General features: G+C 40.0%; 2 protein-coding genes, 3 non-coding genes and 1 pseudogene across 5 annotated transcripts; all 6 read right to left on the bottom strand.

Moving 5' to 3' along the window:
• Window positions 1-1,556: 1,556 nt before the first annotated feature.
• Window positions 1,557-8,961, bottom strand: LOC120031637 (protein C8orf37 homolog). Its single transcript, XM_038977438.1, has 4 exons — window positions 8,876-8,961; window positions 3,849-3,914; window positions 3,300-3,395; window positions 1,557-1,716 (listed from the first exon to the last, which is right to left on the bottom strand). Exons 1-4 carry the CDS (start codon window positions 8,959-8,961, stop codon window positions 1,557-1,559), a joined length of 408 nt encoding a protein of 135 aa, XP_038833366.1.
• On the bottom strand, window positions 4,214-4,295 carry trnas-aga. Its single transcript has one exon. It is a non-coding gene; the product is annotated as a tRNA-Ser (tRNA).
• Window positions 4,986-5,067, bottom strand: trnas-aga. Its single transcript has one exon. It is a non-coding gene; the product is annotated as a tRNA-Ser (tRNA).
• trnae-cuc lies at window positions 6,774-6,845 on the bottom strand. The gene has a single exon. It is a non-coding gene; the product is annotated as a tRNA-Glu (tRNA).
• Window positions 8,962-10,675: 1,714 nt separating the features above from the next.
• On the bottom strand, window positions 10,676-12,811 carry LOC120031171 (annotated as a pseudogene).
• Window positions 12,812-17,028: 4,217 nt separating this feature from the next.
• Window positions 17,029-20,138, bottom strand: LOC120031170 (CD83 antigen-like). Its single transcript, XM_038976776.1, has 5 exons — window positions 20,063-20,138; window positions 19,833-19,969; window positions 18,866-19,100; window positions 18,614-18,714; window positions 17,029-18,476 (listed from the first exon to the last, which is right to left on the bottom strand). Exons 1-5 carry the CDS (start codon window positions 20,088-20,090, stop codon window positions 18,324-18,326), a joined length of 654 nt encoding a protein of 217 aa, XP_038832704.1. The 5' UTR covers window positions 20,091-20,138; the 3' UTR covers window positions 17,029-18,323.
• Between the last annotated feature and the right edge of the window lie 1,757 nt (window positions 20,139-21,895).

Here is a 21,895-nt window from a genome sequence, read left to right as displayed (position 1 = left end):
GTGTGTAGGCCAGTGACACAAAATCTCAATTTAATCTATTTTAAATTCAGGCTGTGTAACAACAAAATATGGAAAAAGTCATGGGGTATAAATACTTTCTGAAGGCATTGTAGATGCAATTGCTGAAAACATGTAGCCTATTGTGGATGTATGTAGATGGTAATGTAAGTCTTTTATACAGATGATTCAAGCAGCTCATCCTCCTCTGAGCTTTATGAGAACATAGACGTCCAAGATGAAGAGGGGATTGGTGATGCTACTGTGAAAGAAGATCCGGACCAGTCTCTTTCTGACAGTGACTACGATGACATAACAAATTACTAGCATTTCATCAAACATAGCAGTGAAGTGAGAACTATAAAAACAGAGTCATTTACATTTTAGCAGATGCTATTATCCAGAAAGACATACAGGGGCAATTAAGTGTAATTGCCTTGCTCAAAGGTAGACAGATGTTTTTTCACCTCGTTAGCTTGGGGATTCGAACCAGCGACCTTTCTGTTACTGGCCCAAAGGTCTTAACCCCCTTCGCTTCTCCACTGCACAGAATGACCAGCATTGTCAACAAACTGCACTGTCACTGATATTGATTTAATACGGTGACCTGAGCCACACAAAGCACAGTCAATGCACATCAAACTTTTTAAACTTGAAATTCAATTGTGTTAATATTATCAAGGAGAAAAAGCTACAAAAAAATAAGTGCATACAACATATATTCAACTATGACTAAATGTGAATAGCCTAGTCTATACACGCATATGCAGATGTTTTGTACATAATATGAGCACATTTTTTACCATCCAAAATACCTACTTCTGACTGGGCTATCACAACAAATCCCATGAATGTCTTTGGAAGTTAAGCTTTTTTATGGTTCCCTAATGATGAATAAATTAGTACATATTTAATCAACTATCCACAGAATACTTCATTTGATTATGATTCATTTATAAAGTATCAACTACTAGACTGCCAGAGTGAAGTAATGCTTTTATGTTTAATATTTTATGTCTCAATGTCTAGCACAGATGCATCAGGAAAGGTTTGCATCATTTAACTTCACACTAACCTCACCTTCATATTATACACAATACATGAATGGTAGGATCAGAAATCACTGAACAGAGAATGCATTTGACTCAAACTCAAAGGGACAGAAGGAAATAAACAAAAGGACAAGGGAGATAGAAACTAAGATAGAGAAGGAAAGGCTACAGAAAAGCATGTAACATCCTTTTTTTTATTATTATTTTTTTTTTTTACATAAGACTCATTCAATTTAGCCTCATCTTTCATAAGTACCGTTTTCACACACATATGGTCTGGCATATACCTGCTCTTAAAACTGAGCTAGCTAAAATCACATCTCTAAAGATAGCAGAAGACCTACTTTGTTCATTTACCTTTAAACCCAGAACACACTAAATGTAATGCAGAGAAAGACCTATATCATTCTCAAGGCAGAAAAATATGTGTTGGGCTGTCTATAACAAGAGGACATTGGTTTTCAAGTAACTGCAAAGTGGTGTGTGTGTGTGATAGAAAGAAGGCTGTCACATGTCATGCTTCCCACAGACCCACTTGAGCTGGTGCTGTTCTCTCAGGTCAGTGAGGTCTCGAGCAGAGTGCCAGCTACACTTGTAGGCGTGCGTCTGCACCCCTTTTCTTCTCCTCAGCTTGGCCCGCAGCTTCTGACAGTCTCGCATGTTGCTCCTGCAAAGATACAAAGAGACAAGGCTGGTTAGCTAAGCAATGAGCTAGATGAATAGATTAATTTCTCTCACAGTATAATACTGGTATATAGAGTTATAGATAGGATAAGTAGTACTAAATTCACAAAGTACCTGACACAAATTGGTCATGTGCATGGAACAAAACCAGCCTCCAAGAACCCTTGAAATATTGTTGAATGATTGGAAATATCACAAATATTCCAGAGTTAACTTGAAATTTACAGCTGAAGGAATACATTTGAGTGGAAAGACAAATTAGACAAGACACAATGGACATGGAAGTTTGATGGTAAGCATGTCCATACTAAAGCTTAATTTCTGCATCATTTGCACAATACGTTACTTTGCATTTAACAAGCACATTTGAATGATAAATGAATCCCCATGTCTTGTAGAGGAGCCCTAGTCTCTCAGAAACTTAGTAAAACCTCTATACTCCAGCACAAAGCCTGAAACCACCAAGTGTCCACCAGAACAGATCAGAACACCGACAGGAAAACCCACAAGCTTGGAACATCAGCCACTGCGCATTCTCTAGGAAGACAACGTGGTAGGGTCCATGTGAGTACTCCCTGCTCGCTGTTCTTGCACTGGATTTTCACTAGGCCTACTACCTCCATTTTGTCAACACAAAAGTCTGGATTCAACAAAGCTGTGCTGCTGCAATCCTACACTATGAAACATTTTTCAAAAAATGAAAGGCACTAGCTACAGTATATTTTAGATGAAAGAAAGAGGCTGTTCACAAAGCATACGCTGCTCCAAGTGCCATAATTTACCTGCACCAAAATACCAACATTGTGATTGCGATAGGCTTTGTTGTTTTTATATTTTAAAATGTTTTTCTCCCATTTGAGCACAGCCCTTCTGTCTATTGTCTTAGTTTGCATTTCAAGTCGACTCTCACCAATAGTATCAAATTAGTGTAGCCTAGAAGAATTGAATTCCTGTCTTTGTGTTAAGAGCACCAAATACCCACGCCTGCATACTTACAGCGCTACTGTTGTAACGTCTTCCACTTCACTGCATTAACTAAGCTTAAGTGTCAGTCTTTGTCATCATGGGCAAGCTCTCTGTCAGTGAAACACAATATTGAACCAGAGAGGCACCCAAGGTGGCATTGTTGTGTTGTTTGACTGCCTTTATAAAAGTCTGTCTCCATCCACTAGTACCAGTTGTCCTATGAAATTCCTATCTGCCATGCACTGATCTCAGAGCATGGTTAAAAAAAGTTTTAAATTAAACCACTGTGTATTCATACTCACTTTGACAAAAAAATACCCGTTTCTCTGAAAGGGTGGATATCAATCAAGGTGAAAGTCATAATCCCCATTTAAAAGGTATTTTACATTAAGAATCAAATGAAGATTATTCCAGTTTATTTTCACGAAGTCCCAAAATAAAAGGTTTACACTGCCTTCTTCTGTTCAAATCTGAGATATTTGGGATTTGTGGTTTTCTGTAACAACTTCAAACTTGTTTCAGGATAATAACAATATTTAAATTCTGCAAAGAGTTTGTTAACCCATAAAGATACATCAGGCCCAATGAGAGGAGGCTCACCTGAAGAATAGGTCATCACAAGAGGGGTCCCATTCATGATCGTCAAACATGGCCACCCGAAAGTCACAGGAGATACATTTCAGCTGGTCACACGACCTGTCAGCACAGGTTAAACAATGAGTCATATTAAAATGTGATCCATACTTACACACACTTAACATTACAACAGGGTTCCCCAACTGGTGGCCTGCAAGTGATTTTATTTGGCCCCCCACGTTTTCTGAGCAAAATAAATAAAATATATTTTATAATTTTATTGTTGGACATAAGACTGTAAAAACGGAAATCTGTTCCAAAGAATTCCCATGCATAATATAGAGATATACAGTATGTGATCATACACAAATGTAAGCAAGATTAGAAATTTGTCTGTTTTAGTTAAATATTATTTATGTTTGAGCTTCTTGCGGTCAATTTGCAGTGGAGTTATTTGAAATTATTCGTAATTATGTTCCGACCTCCTGACCATCCACTCAAGAAAATAAAAAAATCGTCCCGCGGCTGAATCCAGTTGATGACCCCAGCTCTACAATTTAACAGCACTTTTACCTTTGTGAAACGGCTGTTCCTACACCATTTGCAATGGAGCTACCACCAAGGAAAACTGGGCAGCACCTGCTCACATAAGAACAAATAGGGATTGAAAGAGAGCTTTTATCAAATACATACTTTACCAAAGGCTCACTACTAGACTTTATGGCTTCCCGTGAATGACCATTTTGGTCTTCCTAAGATAATGACAACTGTAAAACATACAATGACATTCACAGCATGCAACAGAGATATACAGATGTCTTAGATAACATTTACTGAGTTTCAATAATAACGTCATATGAACACATTGACTTTTTGCAGTATTCCACTGACAGAATGATACAGCCAGATATTATGATTCAACAAGCTGCAAAACAACCCGTTGTCGGCAGGATTCGAACCTGCGCGGGAAGATCCCAATAGATTTCTAGTCTATCGCCTTAACCACTCGGCCACGACAACTGCCTTCATGTACAACTACTACCAACCAACTATGCTCGCATGAATAAGTGAGGTTCTTTAAAGTTGAGTTATTGGCAAACTTACTTGCCTGTTGCCTGTGGCAATGACTTAGTCTTTGTCGTTTTAGGAAGCTGTCCTGTCTGCAAATGTGTAAAGTTAAGCAAATATGAGACTACCTAGAGGGCAGCCCTTTTACAATTTAGGAAGGCTGGCGTCTGCAACTAATTAGCTAACGTTACATAGCTATTGTCGTTAGTTACGTTGCATAAGCTTCCACTGTCAGTCATGGTCAACAACTTGGTTTGCTAACGTTAGTCCATTCCACCGTACTAGTTAAAGTTAGCCTGTTAACACTTGCATTTTACTACGCACCAGTTTCCCCCCCCCAGTTTGCGTTAAACATTCCCTTGAAGTTGTGGCGTCAACGAAACATTGCGACAGAACTTTGGTTCAACCTCATCTAGTAATTCGTCCCAATCGTCTGCCATAGCTTCAGGGTACTGCTGCTTATTTGACTGTTGTTGTCATGAACAGGAGTGCTTGATTGACAGGCGTAACCTCATTTCAAGTAGGTAAAGTCCGATACTTTGTAGCTCGCGATTTATGTGTAGTGATACAATAACGGATACCTGCCATCTGTGATACAATGTAAACGCCTGGGTAATGCGTTAATCACGGGAGAAAAATAATCGTTGTCGGCAGGATTCGAACCTGCGCGGGAAGATCCCAATGGATTTCTAGTCCATCGCCTTAACCACTCGGCCACGACAACATCTGATAGTACTGTCGACAAAAATTGGTAATATCCAACATCTTTTGTATATAAAAAGAGATATCTGACATTTTGACTGATATTATGATTCAGCAGGCAGCAGCACACAACAACCCGTTGTCGACAGGATTTTGACCTGCGCGGGAAGATTTCCTGTCTGTCGCCTTAACCACTAGGCCAAGATAACTACCCCCTAATTTCACTTGTACGAGTAACTTTGTTTCAATTATTATCATGTTGGGTAGTTAGTTAATTAATTGGTTTCTTCATATTGACTGTGGCAATGACGCTTCTCAAAAATGTTACTTAATCAATGACCTAGTACAAACATTTGTGAATAAATGAATTCAACAGATAAAATAAGCATTACAAACTGGGTGGTTCGAGCCCTGAATGCTGATTGGCTGACATACTCGTGACGTGTACCACGCGTATGACCAAACATTTATTTTTACTGCCCTAATTACGTTGGTAACCAGTTTATGCAGGCTGTATTACAACCGGCATTGATTGGGAGTCCCATAGGCTGGCGATCAATTGGCCGAGCTTCGTCCGAGTTTGGCCGGTGTAGTGTTAGGATTTATGTTTATGCACTATAGCCTGTTAGCATATTGTTTGAAGATGAATATTGTTTTGTTACACACACACACAAACAATACAGATGGGTGTGTGTGTAGGTGTGTAAGGACTGACCAACACAGGCCATAAAAGCTGTGGACAGTCTGGAGAGGGGAGGGGTGCATCACTCTAGGCCAACCAGGAAGGTTGGGAGACTGTTCAGTACCATATTAGGAATTGTGTGAGTGAAGAAGCAGGGGGAGACACAAGACGGAGCTAATCTACCCAGCAACCAGATGTGGACAAAGGAACGCGCCAAGGGGCTTGGACAAGTCCGAGGGCCAGCAAAGGCGGGGCAAAGTCTAAACCGCGCCCAGCCTCTACTGTGATAGGCCAACAGACGCGTTGGAACTACGTCATCACGGTATAAGAACAGCTGTTTACGTACTTCCTGCCAGTTCCCTGTTTACCCTGCGCGGTGATACAGCGAACCCGTATATACGAAAATTGCATTTGCCATTCATTGTTTGCGGTAATTAAACATAATTAAAGAAAGTTAGCAGACCTTGCTTTTTATTTATCCTGACACCGGATGTGTTACACGCAGCGTTCACAGTAGGCCGTCATTGTAAATACACATTTGTTCTTAACTGACTTGCCTAGTTAAATAAAGGTTAACTAAAACATAAATAAAAAGTATAATAGCAATAAGGCACCTTGGGGGTTTGTGGTATATTGTCAATATACCACGGCTAAGGGCTGTATCCATGCACTCCACTTTGCGTCGTGATTAAGAACAGCCCTTAGCCATGGTATATTGGCCATATACCACACCTCTTCGTGCATTATTGCTTAAATATAAAAAACAGGAGGTTGGTGGCACCTTTATTTGGGAGGATGTGCTCGTGGTAACGGCTGGAAGCGGAATCAGTGGATTGGTATCAAATACATCAAACACATAGTTTGATGCCATTCCATTTGTTCCATGCCAGCCATGATTATGAGTCGTCCTCCCTTCAGCAGCCTACACTGATATAAAATTAACTTTATAAAGAGAACACTGATATAAAATTAACTTTATAAAGAGAACGTTAGTGCAAACCGTTAAGGTACAGAAAGAGCTGTTCAGAGCAAAGGAAAACAGTATGTTCCCTGACCGGGAATCGAACCCGGGCCGCGGCGGTGAGAGCGCCGAATCCTAAACACTAGACCACCAGGGATCTGTTACAGACTCCAAATTGACACTTTCAAATTAATGGAACAATGCTTGCATGTCTCTACAATATTCTCATACCAATGTTGTGCCGAAAAGCCCCCACCTTTTCGCGTGAATGCGCACGCACCCCCTCCTTCTTCATTGCTGCGACTTGCGTGAACGCGCACGCACTCAAATCTTCATTGCTGCGACTTGTTTGCTAGTTGAGATTTCTGATCACGTTATTGACCAGTAGTGTGTGCCACAAAATCAAGGGAATTAGAAGGGGGGGATTTCGGAAATTAGAAGGGGGGAATTTCGGCAAGGCTTTTTTCGGCAAGCCCCCCCTTTCTATTTTGGGAATGCAAGGCCTGGCACACTTCAGAATAATTTTTGGTGACCTATCATGCCCTCTGATGTGTGCCATAGGAAGTATTAGACTAGTCACAAAAGGAAGTGGTTATTTCAGCAATAATAGTTTTCAGAGCCCTCTACTGTTCTCTACCCATCCCTCAATCCCCCATCCCATCGTTCTTTTCCCTCTTACGGCTTTTCCCACATTTTTTTTGTTTTTAAGAATGTAGGTACAGTAGTAATAATAATAATAATAACAATAATAAATCTAAAATATGTAATCTGGGCCCAAAATAAAGTTCAAATATATAAGTCAACATGAGTGCATTCCCATAATCACAGTAAACTGTTATAATAATAGAAAAAAAAGGGAAAAAATGTATAATAGTATAATAAACAAAACTATGACTGAATGTGCCTCCATGAAGAATCCTCTCCCCAATAGCTCCCTTCGCCCTCAATAGGTCACCCCCAGCACCTCCACCATCCCCATCAACCTCCCCCCACCACTCAACCACAAAACACAATAATGACAATAATAATAGAAATTAAAATACAACAAAATATATACCAAGATATATATACACATACACACACATGTATAGTACATATACATAAACATATTCACAGGACACTTGTTAGGATATTTTATCAAGGTTTAAGATAAATGATTAAATAATTCTACCCAGAAACTTAACCATTAGGATTAGAGGTTAGGGGGGTAGGGGGGTAGAACGGAATGTCTGTGTGTGTACCTAAAGAAAACTAAATGGATCATTAACCTATGTTTGAACCGACTAAGCTATAACTCTGTGGAGATAAGGGAAGACAGAAAAAGCCCATCCAGGTTTTCCGTATCGGGGTACTGTCAGCTAAGGGGTAATAAACTGTGGTGAGAATTCAGGAGATAATCCAGATATAGTGTGTATGTGTGTGCGTTAGGGTGTTGGGATGGACTTTTGAATTAGCTTTGTCCTAGTCGGAGGGGGAGGGACTCTATGACGCTGTGTGTAATATATAATGTGATGTACATGATTTTTGGAGGAGAGATCTCTCGAGAATAAACGCTATTGATTAATTTGGACACGGGTCTCTGTCTATTTTATGCAAATAAGAATCTTACAAATTCTTATAAACGGACAGAGTGTTTGCATTGTTATAATTAAATTGGTTAACGAACATTTAGGAACCAAATTCGTTCATCAACACTCAACTCATCCCTGCTAGTGAGCATTTCTCCTTTGCCAAATAATCCATCCACCTGACAGGTGTGGCATATCAAGAAGCTGATTAAATAGCATGATCATTACACAGGTGCACCTTGTGCGGGGGACAATAAAAAGCCACTCTAAAATGTGCAGTTTTGTCACACAACACAATGCCACAGATGTCTCAAGTTTTGAGGGAGTGTGCAATTGGCATGCTGACTGCAGGAATGTCCACCATAGTTGTTGCCAGAGAAATTAATGTTAATTTCTCTACCATAAGCCACCTCCAACATTGTTTTAGAGAATTTGGCATAACATCCAACTGGCCTCACAACCGCAGACCACGTGTAACCACGTCAGCCCAGGACCTCCACATCCGGCTTATTCACCTTCGGGATCGTCTGAGACTAGCCACCCGGAGAGCTGATAAAACTGTGGGTTTGCACAACTGAAGAATTTCTGCACAAAATGTCAGAAACTGTCTCAGGGAAACTCATCTGTGTGCTTGTCGTCCTTACCAGGGTCGGTGTCGTAACCAACTTTAGTGGGTAAATGCTCAGCTTCGATGGCCACTGGCATGCTGAAGAATTGTGCTCTTCACAGATTAATCCGGGCAGTATGGCATCGTGTGGGCAAGTGGTTTGCTGATGTCAACGTTGTGAACAGAGTGCCCAATGGTGGCGGTGGGGTTATGGTATGGACCGGCATAAACTAAGGACAGAGAACACAATTGCATTTTATCGATGGCAATTTCAATGCACAGAGATACCGTGACGAGATCCTGAGGCCCATTCTCGTGCCATTCACCTCATGCTTCAGCATAATAATGCACAACCCCATGTCTCAAGGAGCTGTACACAATTCCTGGAAGCTGAAAATGTCCCAGTTCTTCCATGGCCTGCATACTCACAGACATGTCACCCATTGAGCATGTTTGGGATGCTCTGGATCGATGTTTACGACAGCGTGTTCCAGTTCCCGCCAATATTTAGCAACTTCACACAGCCATTGAAAAGGAGCGGAACATTCCACAGGCCACAATCAACAGCCTGATCAACTCTATGCAAAGGTGCTGTGTCACGCTGTGTGAGGCAAATGGTAGTCACACCAGACACTGACTGGTTTTCGGATCCATGCCCCTACCTTTTTTTAAAGGTACCTGTGACCAACAGACGCATGTCTGTATTCCCAGTCATGTGAAATCCATTTATCTCAATTGACTGATTTCCATATATGAACTGTAACTCAGTAAAATCTTTGAAACTGTTGCATGTTGTGTTTATATTTTTGTTCAGTGTATATTGCACAGTGAGGAGAAATTCAACAGTGGACATAGTCCCCCCCCCCAAATCCTGCTGTTGTGAGCATGTAACAACCACAATACAATGACATAACATGTAGCTAGTACAACAAAAAGGATAATCAATTAAAGTATTAGAAAGTTCAGTATTTATTTTTGCAATCTTAGTCCACACCCAGGGATCCAGCCACAGCAATAGAATGTTATATATTGCCTGTGTCACGTGTGCTCCCTCTCCGGCCTCTAGGTCACCAGTGTGCTCCCTCTCCGGCCTCTAGGTCACCAGGCTGCTCGTTATGGCGCACACCTGTTACCATCGTTACACGCACCTGCGCGTCATCTGACTCCATCACTTCCCTGATTACCTTCCTTATATATGTCACTCCCTTTGGTTCCTTCCCCAGGCGTCATTGTTTCTGTTTCTGTGTTATGTCTGTGCGTTGTTCGTGTTTCTTATTTTGTATTATGTTGCGTTTATTTATTAAAACACTCACTTGAACTTGCTTCCCGACTCTCAGCGCACATCGTTACAGCCTGGCTATACCTTAATTACAATAGAATGCTATCACTGCATTCTTATAAAACACAACCTATTATTTTTTTGTCATACTTACCTCTCTTATTTTAGCCACCACTTACTAACTTAATGATTCTATAATGGGTGGGGAGCCGTGGTTTCTCTTCTATTTTACAGACTAAGCTCTCACTTTAACTTTCATTCTGTGTAAGTTTGTCATAATGGCCCTGATACTTTCAATTTATCAGAAAGGGTGTAGGCTACTGTTTCTGTTTAATTTCTTTGAAAAGCCTACACATACTGGTTCTACAGGACCGGCCAGAGGGTTGTCTGCCTACCTCTGCTCTAGAGGTAAACTCTCCAGAAAGTAGACATGACTCTTAGGCTCCTTGCTCAGCTTCAAAAGTTCACTGGTCTTTCTCTGCCTCTCTGCCTTTCTCTACCTTACAATGAGCCCAAACTAGCTGAACAGGGTCTCACACACAGACATGTTTTATGGAAGCCTGTCCCGACCAGTTTGGCCCCAGAGTGTAGATCAACATTAAATCCTTCTTCTCAAAGGGTGCATCTAGAAGTTGTTCTTGTGGATTCTTCTTGCTCCTTTGTAGTAACATATTCGTAACGGTTACCTATGATAAAGATAAAAAAAAAATTGCTAAAAAAAATAAAAACGCAAAATGAAATACATTGAAACTATTACCATTAAATGAGAGGACAGTGGACAACTCACATAGCTGATGGTGAGCAATGCTGCCACAAGCCCCACAATGGAAAGAACTAGGATGGTATTGCTTTCTTCTGATTGGTCTGTGGACTTATTGTCAAGGCAACCTGCAAATGAAAAAATAATAATACACTGGAAACTCTAAAAGAGTATATATCAGCACAGAGGAACTCTCTGGGGGGTCCAATTTAAAACACCCACATGCAGTATACAGTTAGCTTACATACCAAAACAAGCACACAATGAGATTAGAACAAACTCACCAGTCACTCTGAGGTGAACCTGCCCCTGCTGGTTCTGCTCTCCTACAGACACTTGTACCTCCCACTATCAACAGCCGTTACATTGGGCAGGAAGATATCAAAATAATTATCAGCCAAAAGTTCCACTTCACCCTCCAAACCTGCGTACCATTGGGTGGTGTTGTTAGGTGATAGCCTCTTCATCAATAGACCAGACTCCTTATTATAGGGCTCCTCACCCAGCTGGGAGAAGAGGGTGTGAGGTTACTTTATGCCCCTAACAGCTGGTCTGGGGCCAGTGCTGTAGTTTCAATAATGAAGATTACAATGAGGACTGAGGACATACCAGATTGTAAATCACTAGTATGAGCTACTTAAGTATGTGTGAGCAGCCAAAGATCTCCAGAAAAACAGTAAAAGGCAGATAGTCAAATAGTAGTCAAATCAAATTCCATGGTTCAATTGCTAAAATGAATTAACTCAAGACATATTTTGCTCATCAGGACAGCAGGAGACAAACCTGAGGTTAAATTGGCTGGGAACATAAAAGTTTTGAGTTCTGCTGTCTTTAGATGGAGGAAAGAGTGGACGAAGATTGATATGATTAAGTGGCTAGACAAAGGCGGTCTACAATACTAGAAAAGTACATTTCCTGAAGAAAATGTGGTGTGCTTGCTAACTTGCTTAAAGTATTTATGGTTTTGAAAAAAGTTATTGTAGTGGTACTGACTGCAGTAGTAATGGTAATGACTGGTTATATTTGAAAAAGTGGGTAACTGTAAACAATTATTGATTGGTTTGGTGTCTCTAGCTTGAACAGTTCAAGAGTTACTGTTGGTGAGTTATTTTATGCTAATTTATATAGTTATAGTTATTAAACGTTTCTAAGAATTTGAAGTTAGGATAGCCAGAACCTGTGAAAGTTGGTTTGGTGTCTCTAGCTGAATGGTTCAAGAGTTACTGCTGGTGAGTTATTTTATACCATTGTATGAATTATAGTTGATAAAATAAATCTGAAGTTAGGATAGCCTGAAAATGTGAAAGATGGTTTGGTGTCTCTATTTTAATGTGGTGTCTCATAATTATATGAGGTTTTATGTGTTGTTGGAGGTGCGTCTTGGTCAGTTTAGCTCAGAAAATGTTGCCTTCGTCAATCCGTCTAATCCTGCCTAATGAGCGGCCGGCCCTGAGGTCTCTGATCCAGGGCTTTAGTCAGCATTAGCAAGCCACACTAATGCCCTGGAAAAGAGTAACACAAAGTAGTTTACCATGTACCACCTCACTGACCAGTGCCTGACCCCAGGTAAAGAACCGAATCCTCGCCGCATATCGACCTTGTATCTTCAGCATCCTTCATATGCCTGCTGTGTACGCAAACTGGAAAAAAAATAGAAGGCAAATGACAAGACGAACCTTGTTGGACAGCCCTTACGAAAAAGATTGCAGTCAGAGTGCAGTATTACTGCAGTATGCTGCTTCCAAAATAACCGTTGTTTTTTTACTGCATTAATTTTGCAATGTAACTGCAGTTAGAGAGCAGTATAAAAAAGGTGTAAGGGAGGACATACAGACTTGTTAGCCCTAAAAGGAAGTGTCAATTTACCTAGTGCAAAGGCATGGAGAAAGACTAGGGTAACGTTACGCATTTTTTTGTTCAGCACCAAAACGTTTTCTAGATTTCGCTGTATAATTCAAGGCGTAGGTATATCCTACTAGAATATGAAAATGAAAGTAAAAGTAGCCGTCAAAGTGAAAGCAGACTGGGCTTTCTGTTGAGGGAGAGAGGCCCAACTCGTCGGAAAATCTGTCTCCCTCCAACAGGTAACGTTAGCGTTCTTTCGTTGTTTTGCCCACAAGAAAGGAGTTTTGGTATGGAGGTCAGTGGGTGTAGAATTTGGTCAACAAAAAATAAATGGCTTATTAGTTTGCTACGAAAGGTTTAGTTGATCGAATATAAATACTTTCTTAATAGTTAGGTTGTTACGAGTGTACTAATATAAGTAGGACACGTGACATCCCGGCAACTTTGAGAAAAAATACTTTATATCGGAGTCTCGAGGTGAATATGCATATTCATATATGAGGCTAGTAGCGTAGCATCTCTCACCATTGAATACAGGCCGTGACGTCACCAACCCTCATCGAATATTCAAAAATATTGATACAATAATGAGATGTGTCCACCAATCCAAATAAAAGAGAGGCGGGAGCCAACTACCAGTGTTAGAGCGGAGAGACATGTGTGTTTGTCAGGAAATCCATAATCTTTGACTGCAGTAAATCTGTTGACTGTTTTATTTCCACGCCCCGCATTTCTCCAACTTGTAAGTCGCTCTGGATAAGAGCGTCTGCTAAATGACTTAAATGTAAATGTAAATGTATTGATTAACTCGTGCACTTCACAGGTGGCACATCAAGCATCAAACATGGAGCTCTTGCCTTTGATTAAACGTTTTTGGTAAGTAGGAAAGGCAACGTAAAACGCAATTGAAAGGAGACATAGTTATTGTCTATATGTAATGTATTTAAGACTATAACTTTAACATGGACCTAATTTTGATAAGAAAAATGTATCGAAACCACTAGGCTGCTATAGTCTCGCGCACCAATCGGATACTCCTCATATTGCCCTGTGCGCAATGGCGACGAGGGTTTGCTGTCTATGTGTGACTGCATATAAAAAGATCGTATAGGTCTGTGTTTATAGGAAAATGTAATCATTTACATCTTAACCATATTTAAAAGGTGTCAGCCGAGGAATTCCCCTTGCTCTGGACCAGGGTCGGCTGTGCTCTCCACGCACTGGACCAAGATCTAGAATTCCCCTAGCAGGGTCTTCCCCTGGCAGGAGTCGAGTCACTGGTATTCTTTTAAAGGTCCACCAAAATGTTCATTTACATCTTATCTCGGTATAGTCAGTTTTCCCTCACAGCACAGGTATTTGAATAAATAAGTAAAATCATTGCCTGATCTTTTCCCTGAGGGCCAGGGCATCTCAATCTTTTCTTTTCAGAGGCCCCTTAAAACAGAAAGAAAATCTGGGGTCCCCCATGGGCGTTATGGCTCTGCTTAGTTGGCCAAGGCTTACTTACTAAAAATACAAATCTGGGGTCCATCTACATTAGAGATACCATTTTTAAGAGTAAACTGTCTGCTTGATATTAATTGTTGACACTCACTATATAAAATTGAACATTGTTTTTAATATTTTAATGCATGTCAAACTCTAGTTTGTAATTTTCTATTTCTTAGTTTTCTCCCTATATTTTCAAGGGCTCCTAAAAGCTCTGGGTCCCTCTCCCCTGGGGTCCTACGTCCCCTGGTTGAAAACCACTTGTCCCTCCTTTTTTTATGTGGGTAAATTGACTGAGAATACATTCTCATTTACAGTAACAACCTGGGAATATTTACTTACGGGGGGGGTGGGGCAGATTGGGAATTTAGCCAGGACACGATAAGTACCATGGGACCTTTAGTGACCACAGAGAGTCAGGACACCCATTTAACAATCCCAAAGACTGCACCCTACACATGGCAATGTCCCCAATCACTGCCCTGGGGCATTGGCCTTCCAAAACCTGTTCAGCAGCATCCAGGGACCAACTCTGCTTATCTTCAGAGGTAATTCAGCAGTGGTATGCAGGGTGGTATGCTGCTGGCTAAATATGGCCTATGTGACAGCAGTCTGAATTCTACAACAATGTTCCATAATAGGTCTAATGTCAGATTGTCTAATGTGAAAGCATTAGATGTCCTGAATACAAAGCATTATGTTAGCCGCAAATCCAACACAACACATCACTGATTACCACTCTTCATATTTTCAAGCATGGTGGTGGCTGCATCATGTTTTGGGTATGCTTGTCATCAGCAAGGGCTAGGGAGTTTTTTAGGATAAAAAGAAACGGAATAGAGGTAAGCACAGGCAATATCCTAGAGGAAAACCTGGCTCAGTCTGCTTTCCAACAGACACTGGAAGACAAATTCACCTTTCAGCAGAACAATAACCTAAAACACAAGGCCAAATATACACTGGAGTTGCTTACCAAGACAACATTGAATGTTCCTGAGTGGCCTAGTTATAGTTGTGACTTAAATCGACTTGAAAATCTATGGCAAGACTTGAAAATGGCTGTCTAGCAATGATCAACAACCAACTTGACAGAGCTTGAAAAATTAAAAAATAATAATGTGCAAATATTGTACAATCCACGTGTGCAAAGCTCTTAAGAGACTTACCCAGACAGACTCACCGCTGCCAAAAGTGATTCTAACATCTATTGACTCAGGGGTGTGAATACTTATGTAAATTAGAGATTTCTGTATTATAATTTTTTATTTATACTAAAAACATGTTTTCATTTTGTCATTGTGGGGTATTGTGTGTAAATGGGTGAGAGAAATGTTTTTATTTAATCCATTCTGAATTCAGGCTGTAACACAACAACATTTTTGAATAAATGAAGGGGTATGAATACTTTCAGAAGGCACTATAGATGTTAGAGATGCAGAGCAGTAACAGAAAGCTCTCAAGGTTAATCGGTTCATCTTGGACTTGGAAGTGATGAAATGAGCTGGCAATTGGGGAGTTACTGGTCTGAAATCCTAATGCTGTTGTGGTATAAGGAAGGTACTCACTTAACCTGTGTCAAAATTAGCAAGGATTAAAAAAACATTTAACATTTTTATACTGTCCACTATCTACTCTGCAATTTATTATTGGTACGGAAATACTTTTCTTTTTGAAGTTACAAGCTACACTTATCCCTATCAGACAATAAGCTTAGAGACACATGACTAACTGAATAGGTTGATATTACTTTGTACATTTCATGGAGACTTACCAAATATCAGTTTTTCTAATTCCTCTTATTTTTATTAACCGACAGACGTCATTTGATACACACTAGTATTACATGAGCCGCAAATAAGCAAATGTTTTTTTTAGGTCAGATGCTTTGCATTTGCACTCTTTAATTCTGTTAAGCTTATTATTATTGTGCAATAATGTGTTGAGTGCTATGATCACACAGTTGTCATGAAAAAAGGTCACTGTTATTGTATATGACCCGAATCCATGCACTCCTTATATCAAATCTGTCCTGTGATATGGTGATGCAATAAAAAACAAATATTTAGTTATTCTATAGTGTTACATTTTTTAAGCTACATGGAATTGAATGTTTGTAAAGGATTTTCATTTTCAATGTTGTTTAGATCACATGTAACCTAGCTTCCATTTTATGCTGTGTGATGTTGTTACCTTGTAATGTGTTTTGGGTAATGTGATTGTCGATGACAATGACAGAGACTTCACAGAATTGTTGTCACTCAAAAGATTAGTGAAGAGGTATTTATGGATTTAACAATTAAAACAGCTATCCAAAAATATAATATTTCAGCTAACACTTTGTGTCAGCCCTTGAGGATAATTGGGATCATCCCTTTTAAAATGTGCACATTACAACATTGACAGGTGATGGAAATGACTCATGTCAAGGTTCAGTATATAGCTAGTATAAAATATAACAATGTGTTGTGTGAAATAGGTAGAGATTTGTTGCCAGCCATTTAGCACCTCAAACAGTATACTATGCAGAGAAATAGTTATGTATCTAGTTTGTAAGCCTCTGTAAAATGGTAGGGTAAATAATTTATCTTAATAACATGAAATATTCTTTGTAACAATCAATTTTTCTAAGAGAAACATCACTACTGTGGTGACTAAGAAAGTGAAGACTCGTCTTAAGAAAAAGTTAAATAACATTTATCTAAGAACCATAGCACATGTACGTCAGATACAGTACATTACAATTATTCTTTATTTCTTTATTTTCAACGTATACACAGAATTGCTGATCATATTCAAAAACCGGATAAAGATTTATACAAAGTTTATTTTCTGTCAGTTACTTTTTGCCAATATTCACCAAAGCCCACTTTCGTATTGCTTGGATGAAAAAAATATTTTTTGGTTCTGCATAAAAAAGTATATACTGTTTTGACCTCACAAAATAACTAAAAGTTATCGATAATGCCTGAACATTAGAGTTAATTGAGAGCTTTGCTTGGCTCAGATGGAATGCAGTCTTGGTTGGTTTCATCTCTCTGCAGAGTCCAGCATGTCCCACCAAATCCTTCCAACACGGGTGAGCCCCATTGAACAGTGCTCAGATCAATTCCATTTCAATACCAGTCAATACAGGATTTTAATTAGGCATGAAATTCAATGCAGTACACATTGATAATTTTCCAGTTCAAAATCAATATCAACTTCCAATTACTGAAACTTCAATTGACTGGGTTGACTGAAATGTAAATGGAATTAACACCAACATTGCCATGGAAAGACCCTGCAGAATGACCCCTATTAGGTTCTAATTTTCAGAGTAAAAACTCAACAGCACAATGAAAGCTTTACCAAGTTTATTCTTCCCAGAGGATCAATACAGCTGCATTAGACAAAAAGATTTTCACACAAGCACTGATATTTAACCCTCTCTCTTTGGCTGAGTCTCCTCCTACCCATCTGATTGTATCTTTACTGCTAGGCAGGAAACTAAGTAATATGGCCATAAACTTTTCTTTCTCCCTTAATGTGACCTGACCTGACCTCGACCCCCTTCATCACTAATCCATGGCTCTCTCACCTTATCAATGCCTGCCATATGTGATCGCTTCCCTGCACTCAGCACATTCCAAGCTTAATTGCACACACTATATACCTTCCTCCTACAGATAACCATAGGATCCCTGATATAATGTAAACGTTATACATTACCCTCTCTCCCTCAGTGACATGAATAAGTATATTTCATATTCTCAGAACCCCACACCCCTTATCATTAATTATTTATTCTCCCTTTCTTGAAGCTCTTTGTTGGGGTTTGATCTTGGGGCTTAGATCGTGGGGTCCCTTCACCAGGCCCTGCTCCTTGCGCATCACAGGCTCTTGAATGCTGCAGTCATGCCTACACAACTTAGTTCTACAGGATCGTCCAGAGGTTTGTCTGCCTCCCGCTGCTTTAGAGGTGAACTCTCTGGAAAGTAGACATGACTCTTAGGCTCCTTGCTCAGCTTCAAATGGACTATAGTCTTTCTCTGTGTTTCCTCTTCACATTCAAGTATACAATGAGCCCAAACTAGCTGAACAGGGTCTCACACACAGACATGTTTTATGGAAGCCTGTCCCGACCAGTTTGGCCCCAGAGTGTAGATCAACATTAAATCTTTCTTCTCAAGGGGTCCATCTAGAAGTGGTTCTTGTGGATACTTCTTACTCCTTTGCAATAACATATTCCTTAGGATGACCTATGGTAAAGATTAGCATTATTAAGTAAATAAGGAAAATGAAATACATGGAAACCATCACCATAAAATGTTAGTTTCTTTCATCTGTTTAAAAAAACAAATAAGTCAGAGGAACAGCTGACAGTGTAGTAACTCACATAGCTGATGGTGAATATCAGCAATGCCGCAACAATCCCCACAATGGAAAGAACTAGAATGGTATCCATTTCTTCTGATTGGTATGTGGACTCAAGGCAACCTGGAAAACAAGTATCCACAAATCCTTGAGCATCACTGGAAATGTTTTAAAAGATTAACTCTCTCTGGCTCCAATTTAAAAACACTCACATGCAGTATACAGTTTGCTTACATACCAAAACAAGCACACAATGAGAGTAGAACACACTCACCTGTCACTCTGAGGTGAACCTGCCCCTCCTGGTTCTGCTCTCCTACAGGTGCTGCCAGGAGACACTTGTACCTCCCACTATCAACAGCCGTTACATTGGGCAGGAAGATATCGAAAGAATCGTCAGCCAAAAGTTCCACTTCACGCTCCAGACCGACGTACCATTGGGTGGTGCTGTTAGGTGATAGCCTCTTCATCAATAGACCAGACTCCTTATTATAGGGCTCCTCACCCAGCTGGGAGAAGAGGGTGTGAGGTTAATTTATGCCCCTAACAGCTGGTCTTAACCTGATCTTAGAGAATTTCATATTATTCTTTACGTAAATCTGTATGACATGTATCATATGTTACATTTTGTATGGTATGTATTAATTTGTGGATGTCCATCACCCATTTTGTATGATATGTTACAAATTACAATTCCTATAATATATTACGAATTTGCAAAACGTATGATATGTTACGAATTCTAGCTACTCTAGCTAATGTTAACTAGGCTAGGGCTCAGGGGTTAAGGTTAGGGTTAAGTTTAGGAGTTAGGTTAAAGGGTTAGGGGAAAGGTTAGCTACAAATATTAAGGTTAGGTGAAGGGTTAGCTAAAATGGTTAAGGTTAGGGGAAGGGTTAGCTAACATGCTAAGTAGTTAAAAAGTTGCTAAAATGCTGAAGTTGTCCCTGATGAGATTCAAACTCGCAACCTTTGATTTGCTAAATATTTGCATCGTATGCCCACCTATCCACTCCGACCAGTCCTCCTCCTTTAGTTTTTGCCTTAAGTAACCATCTGTCTTATGTAACCGTAACAAACGTAACATATCACACTAAATGGAGTTTCATGGATTTACGTACAGAATAATACAAAATGCTCTGAGACAAGTTGCTGGTCTAGGACCAGTGCTGTATATTTTTTACATATATTGCATGGTTCAAAACACAACGTTTGTGCTATTATAATAATAGAAAGCTTACCTTGTACCACCTCACTGCCCGGTACTGGACCCCAGGCTTACGTATTGCTTTACATTTCAGAATTGAATCCTCTCCACAAACTGACTTCACCTCTTGTGTAGGCCTATCCTGTGTAAGCCCACCTTGCAAGTAGGCAGCTATAGAAAAACACAAGGTAAATCATCATTTCAGGTGAGCCTGTCCAGTTAGACTGATATCAAATTCATTGTTTAAAAGAAATGACAACATACCTAGAATGCAGACGAGTTGAAAAAACATATTTGTAGAACTACAGCAATGAAGATGATGATCCAGAAAAGAAGTGAATCATTTTATATAATAAGCTAAAATGGAAGTGAAACTAAGGGGATTCCCGTACAGTGTTTCGTCACAGTGGGTGTAGATGGGCACTTCCGCTTCAGTACGAAATTAAGACGGGACAGCCAGGGTCCTGTATGAGGTGTGAATGTGATCTCATTGAATTACATATTCTGGGTGTGAGGTCTCAGGTGCGCGTGAGATTCCACAGGAATTGTATTTTTTGAGCATATCATGGCGATACGAGGCATTATCCTGGTGTGTTTCGGTAGGCTCTTTTTTATACATATGTTTTCATACACATCGTTAAAATGAAGGACACGGGAATTTACCGTTGTCACTGGATGTTATTTCTGAATGTTAACTCAATACTTTATTTTGCAGTTTATTAGTAGATGGGCCAAAGATGGTGGATACATTAAGATAATTAATTCAGGTCATTTACAATTGAAAAATTAAAGGTCAGTTACTGTCTGCTTAACGGGGTGGCTATCCCATAGGCGATACCAGCTCGGCCTGGTCGACTTAGTTAATTGACTTCAATTGAACCAGAAAAAACAGCGAGTGGGGTGTCTCGTTTCTCATCCGTCTCTGGCTAGGCATCAGATGCATTTTACGCTCACTCACACATGCGATGTGTCTGTCTGCTTGGCATTACTTAGATTTATTTCGGTAGATGAGAAGGCCTTAATTCGAAAATAACAAATATATATATATATATATAAGCCTAAATATACATAGTCCTTTTGCTTACTGAAAGTTTACATTCATTTTCCATCGCCTGTGAATAACCACGCTGGCTGCGCAATCGCACACATGTCTGGTAAAGCAAAATTAGGGAATCCCATAACCATGAGCTAGGAATCCCCGTGAATTCCATTAGTCTTCGAAACGTGGGGTTGAGTGCACACTAAAAACAAATGGTTATATATAGTGCAAAGTAAGGATTATTTGGCTTGTTATGATAGCGGAATCCTTTTTGGTGCTATATATGTAACCGGGGTGCGCGCTAATAGCGTTTCAATCGGTGACGTCACTCGCTCTGAGCCCTTGTGGAGCGATGGGTAACGATGCTTCGAGGGTGGCTCTTGTCTATGTGTGCAGAGGGTCCCTGGTTCTAGCCCAGGTAGGGCAAGGAGATGAACGAAAGATATGCTGTTACATATAAAACCCTTTTTGGAAGGTCCTACAAAGAACCATTAAAAAGGTCAAATCGTTTTTTTATTTAATACATTTATTAAACTTTTATAGTGCTTTTCATTATAGACAAAATCTCTAAGTGCTTGTTAAACAAAATAAACAAGTACTTTTTAAAGAAATATAGGCTATAACAGTAGCTAGATCAGCTAGATGAAGTCTGAGTGTTTCTTGACGCCTCCAGCAGATGGGCATGAGGATCTGGAAGCTCATAGCTAGATGGTCAGCGGAGGTGGTGGTCAGGTCAGCATGTCCAAGGGCATGCAGGTAGTGCGATGTCATCATGGCGTCTCTGCCGTCTCTAGATTTTCTGTATTGTTAGGACTCTATGATAAAGTTTGAGCTCCCCACAGAGAACAGCCCACTCCTTACTTCAGAAGTATCCTCCCGAGCAATTAAAAAACTGCCCCGCTGCCAACATATCCTCTTGTACATTCTGTTTAACTTCATGTACAAATGGGTAACCTGTGCAAGGTGTGAAATGGAAATGTATTTTTTGCATATCCCAACTCCCCCTGAGACACCCTCAGAGAGTGGGGTCACGGCCAGGGATCAGCCATTATTGACGC

Source organism: Salvelinus namaycush, chromosome 37 (assembly GCF_016432855.1).
Source record: "Salvelinus namaycush isolate Seneca chromosome 37, SaNama_1.0, whole genome shotgun sequence".
NCBI classification, from domain to species: domain Eukaryota; kingdom Metazoa; phylum Chordata; class Actinopteri; order Salmoniformes; family Salmonidae; genus Salvelinus; species Salvelinus namaycush.
This window is presented reverse-complemented; position numbering and strand designations above follow the sequence as displayed.

Excerpts from the sequence above, each read along its gene's own strand:
- LOC120031637 (XM_038977438.1), bottom strand. The coding sequence starts at position 8,961 with ATGCCAGTGGCCATCGAAGCTGAGCATTTACCCACTAAAGTTGGTTAC. Across the intron at positions 3,915-8,875 it reads GACGACAAGCACACAGATGA|GTGCTGCCCAGTTTTCCTTG; the intron begins GTTTCCCTGAGA and ends TTATGTGAGCAG. Across the intron at positions 1,717-3,299 it reads TGTGATGACCTATTCTTCAG|GAGCAACATGCGAGACTGTC; the intron begins GTGAGCCTCCTC and ends GTATCTTTGCAG.
- LOC120031170 (XM_038976776.1), bottom strand. The coding sequence starts at position 20,090 with ATGTTTTTTCAACTCGTCTGCATTCTAG. Across the intron at positions 19,101-19,832 it reads GGGCAGTGAGGTGGTACAAG|CTGGGTGAGGAGCCCTATAA; the intron begins GTAAGCTTTCTA and ends CTCTTCTCCCAG. Across the intron at positions 18,715-18,865 it reads GGTTCACCTCAGAGTGACAG|GTTGCCTTGAGTCCACATAC; the intron begins GTGAGTGTGTTC and ends CTTGTTTTCCAG.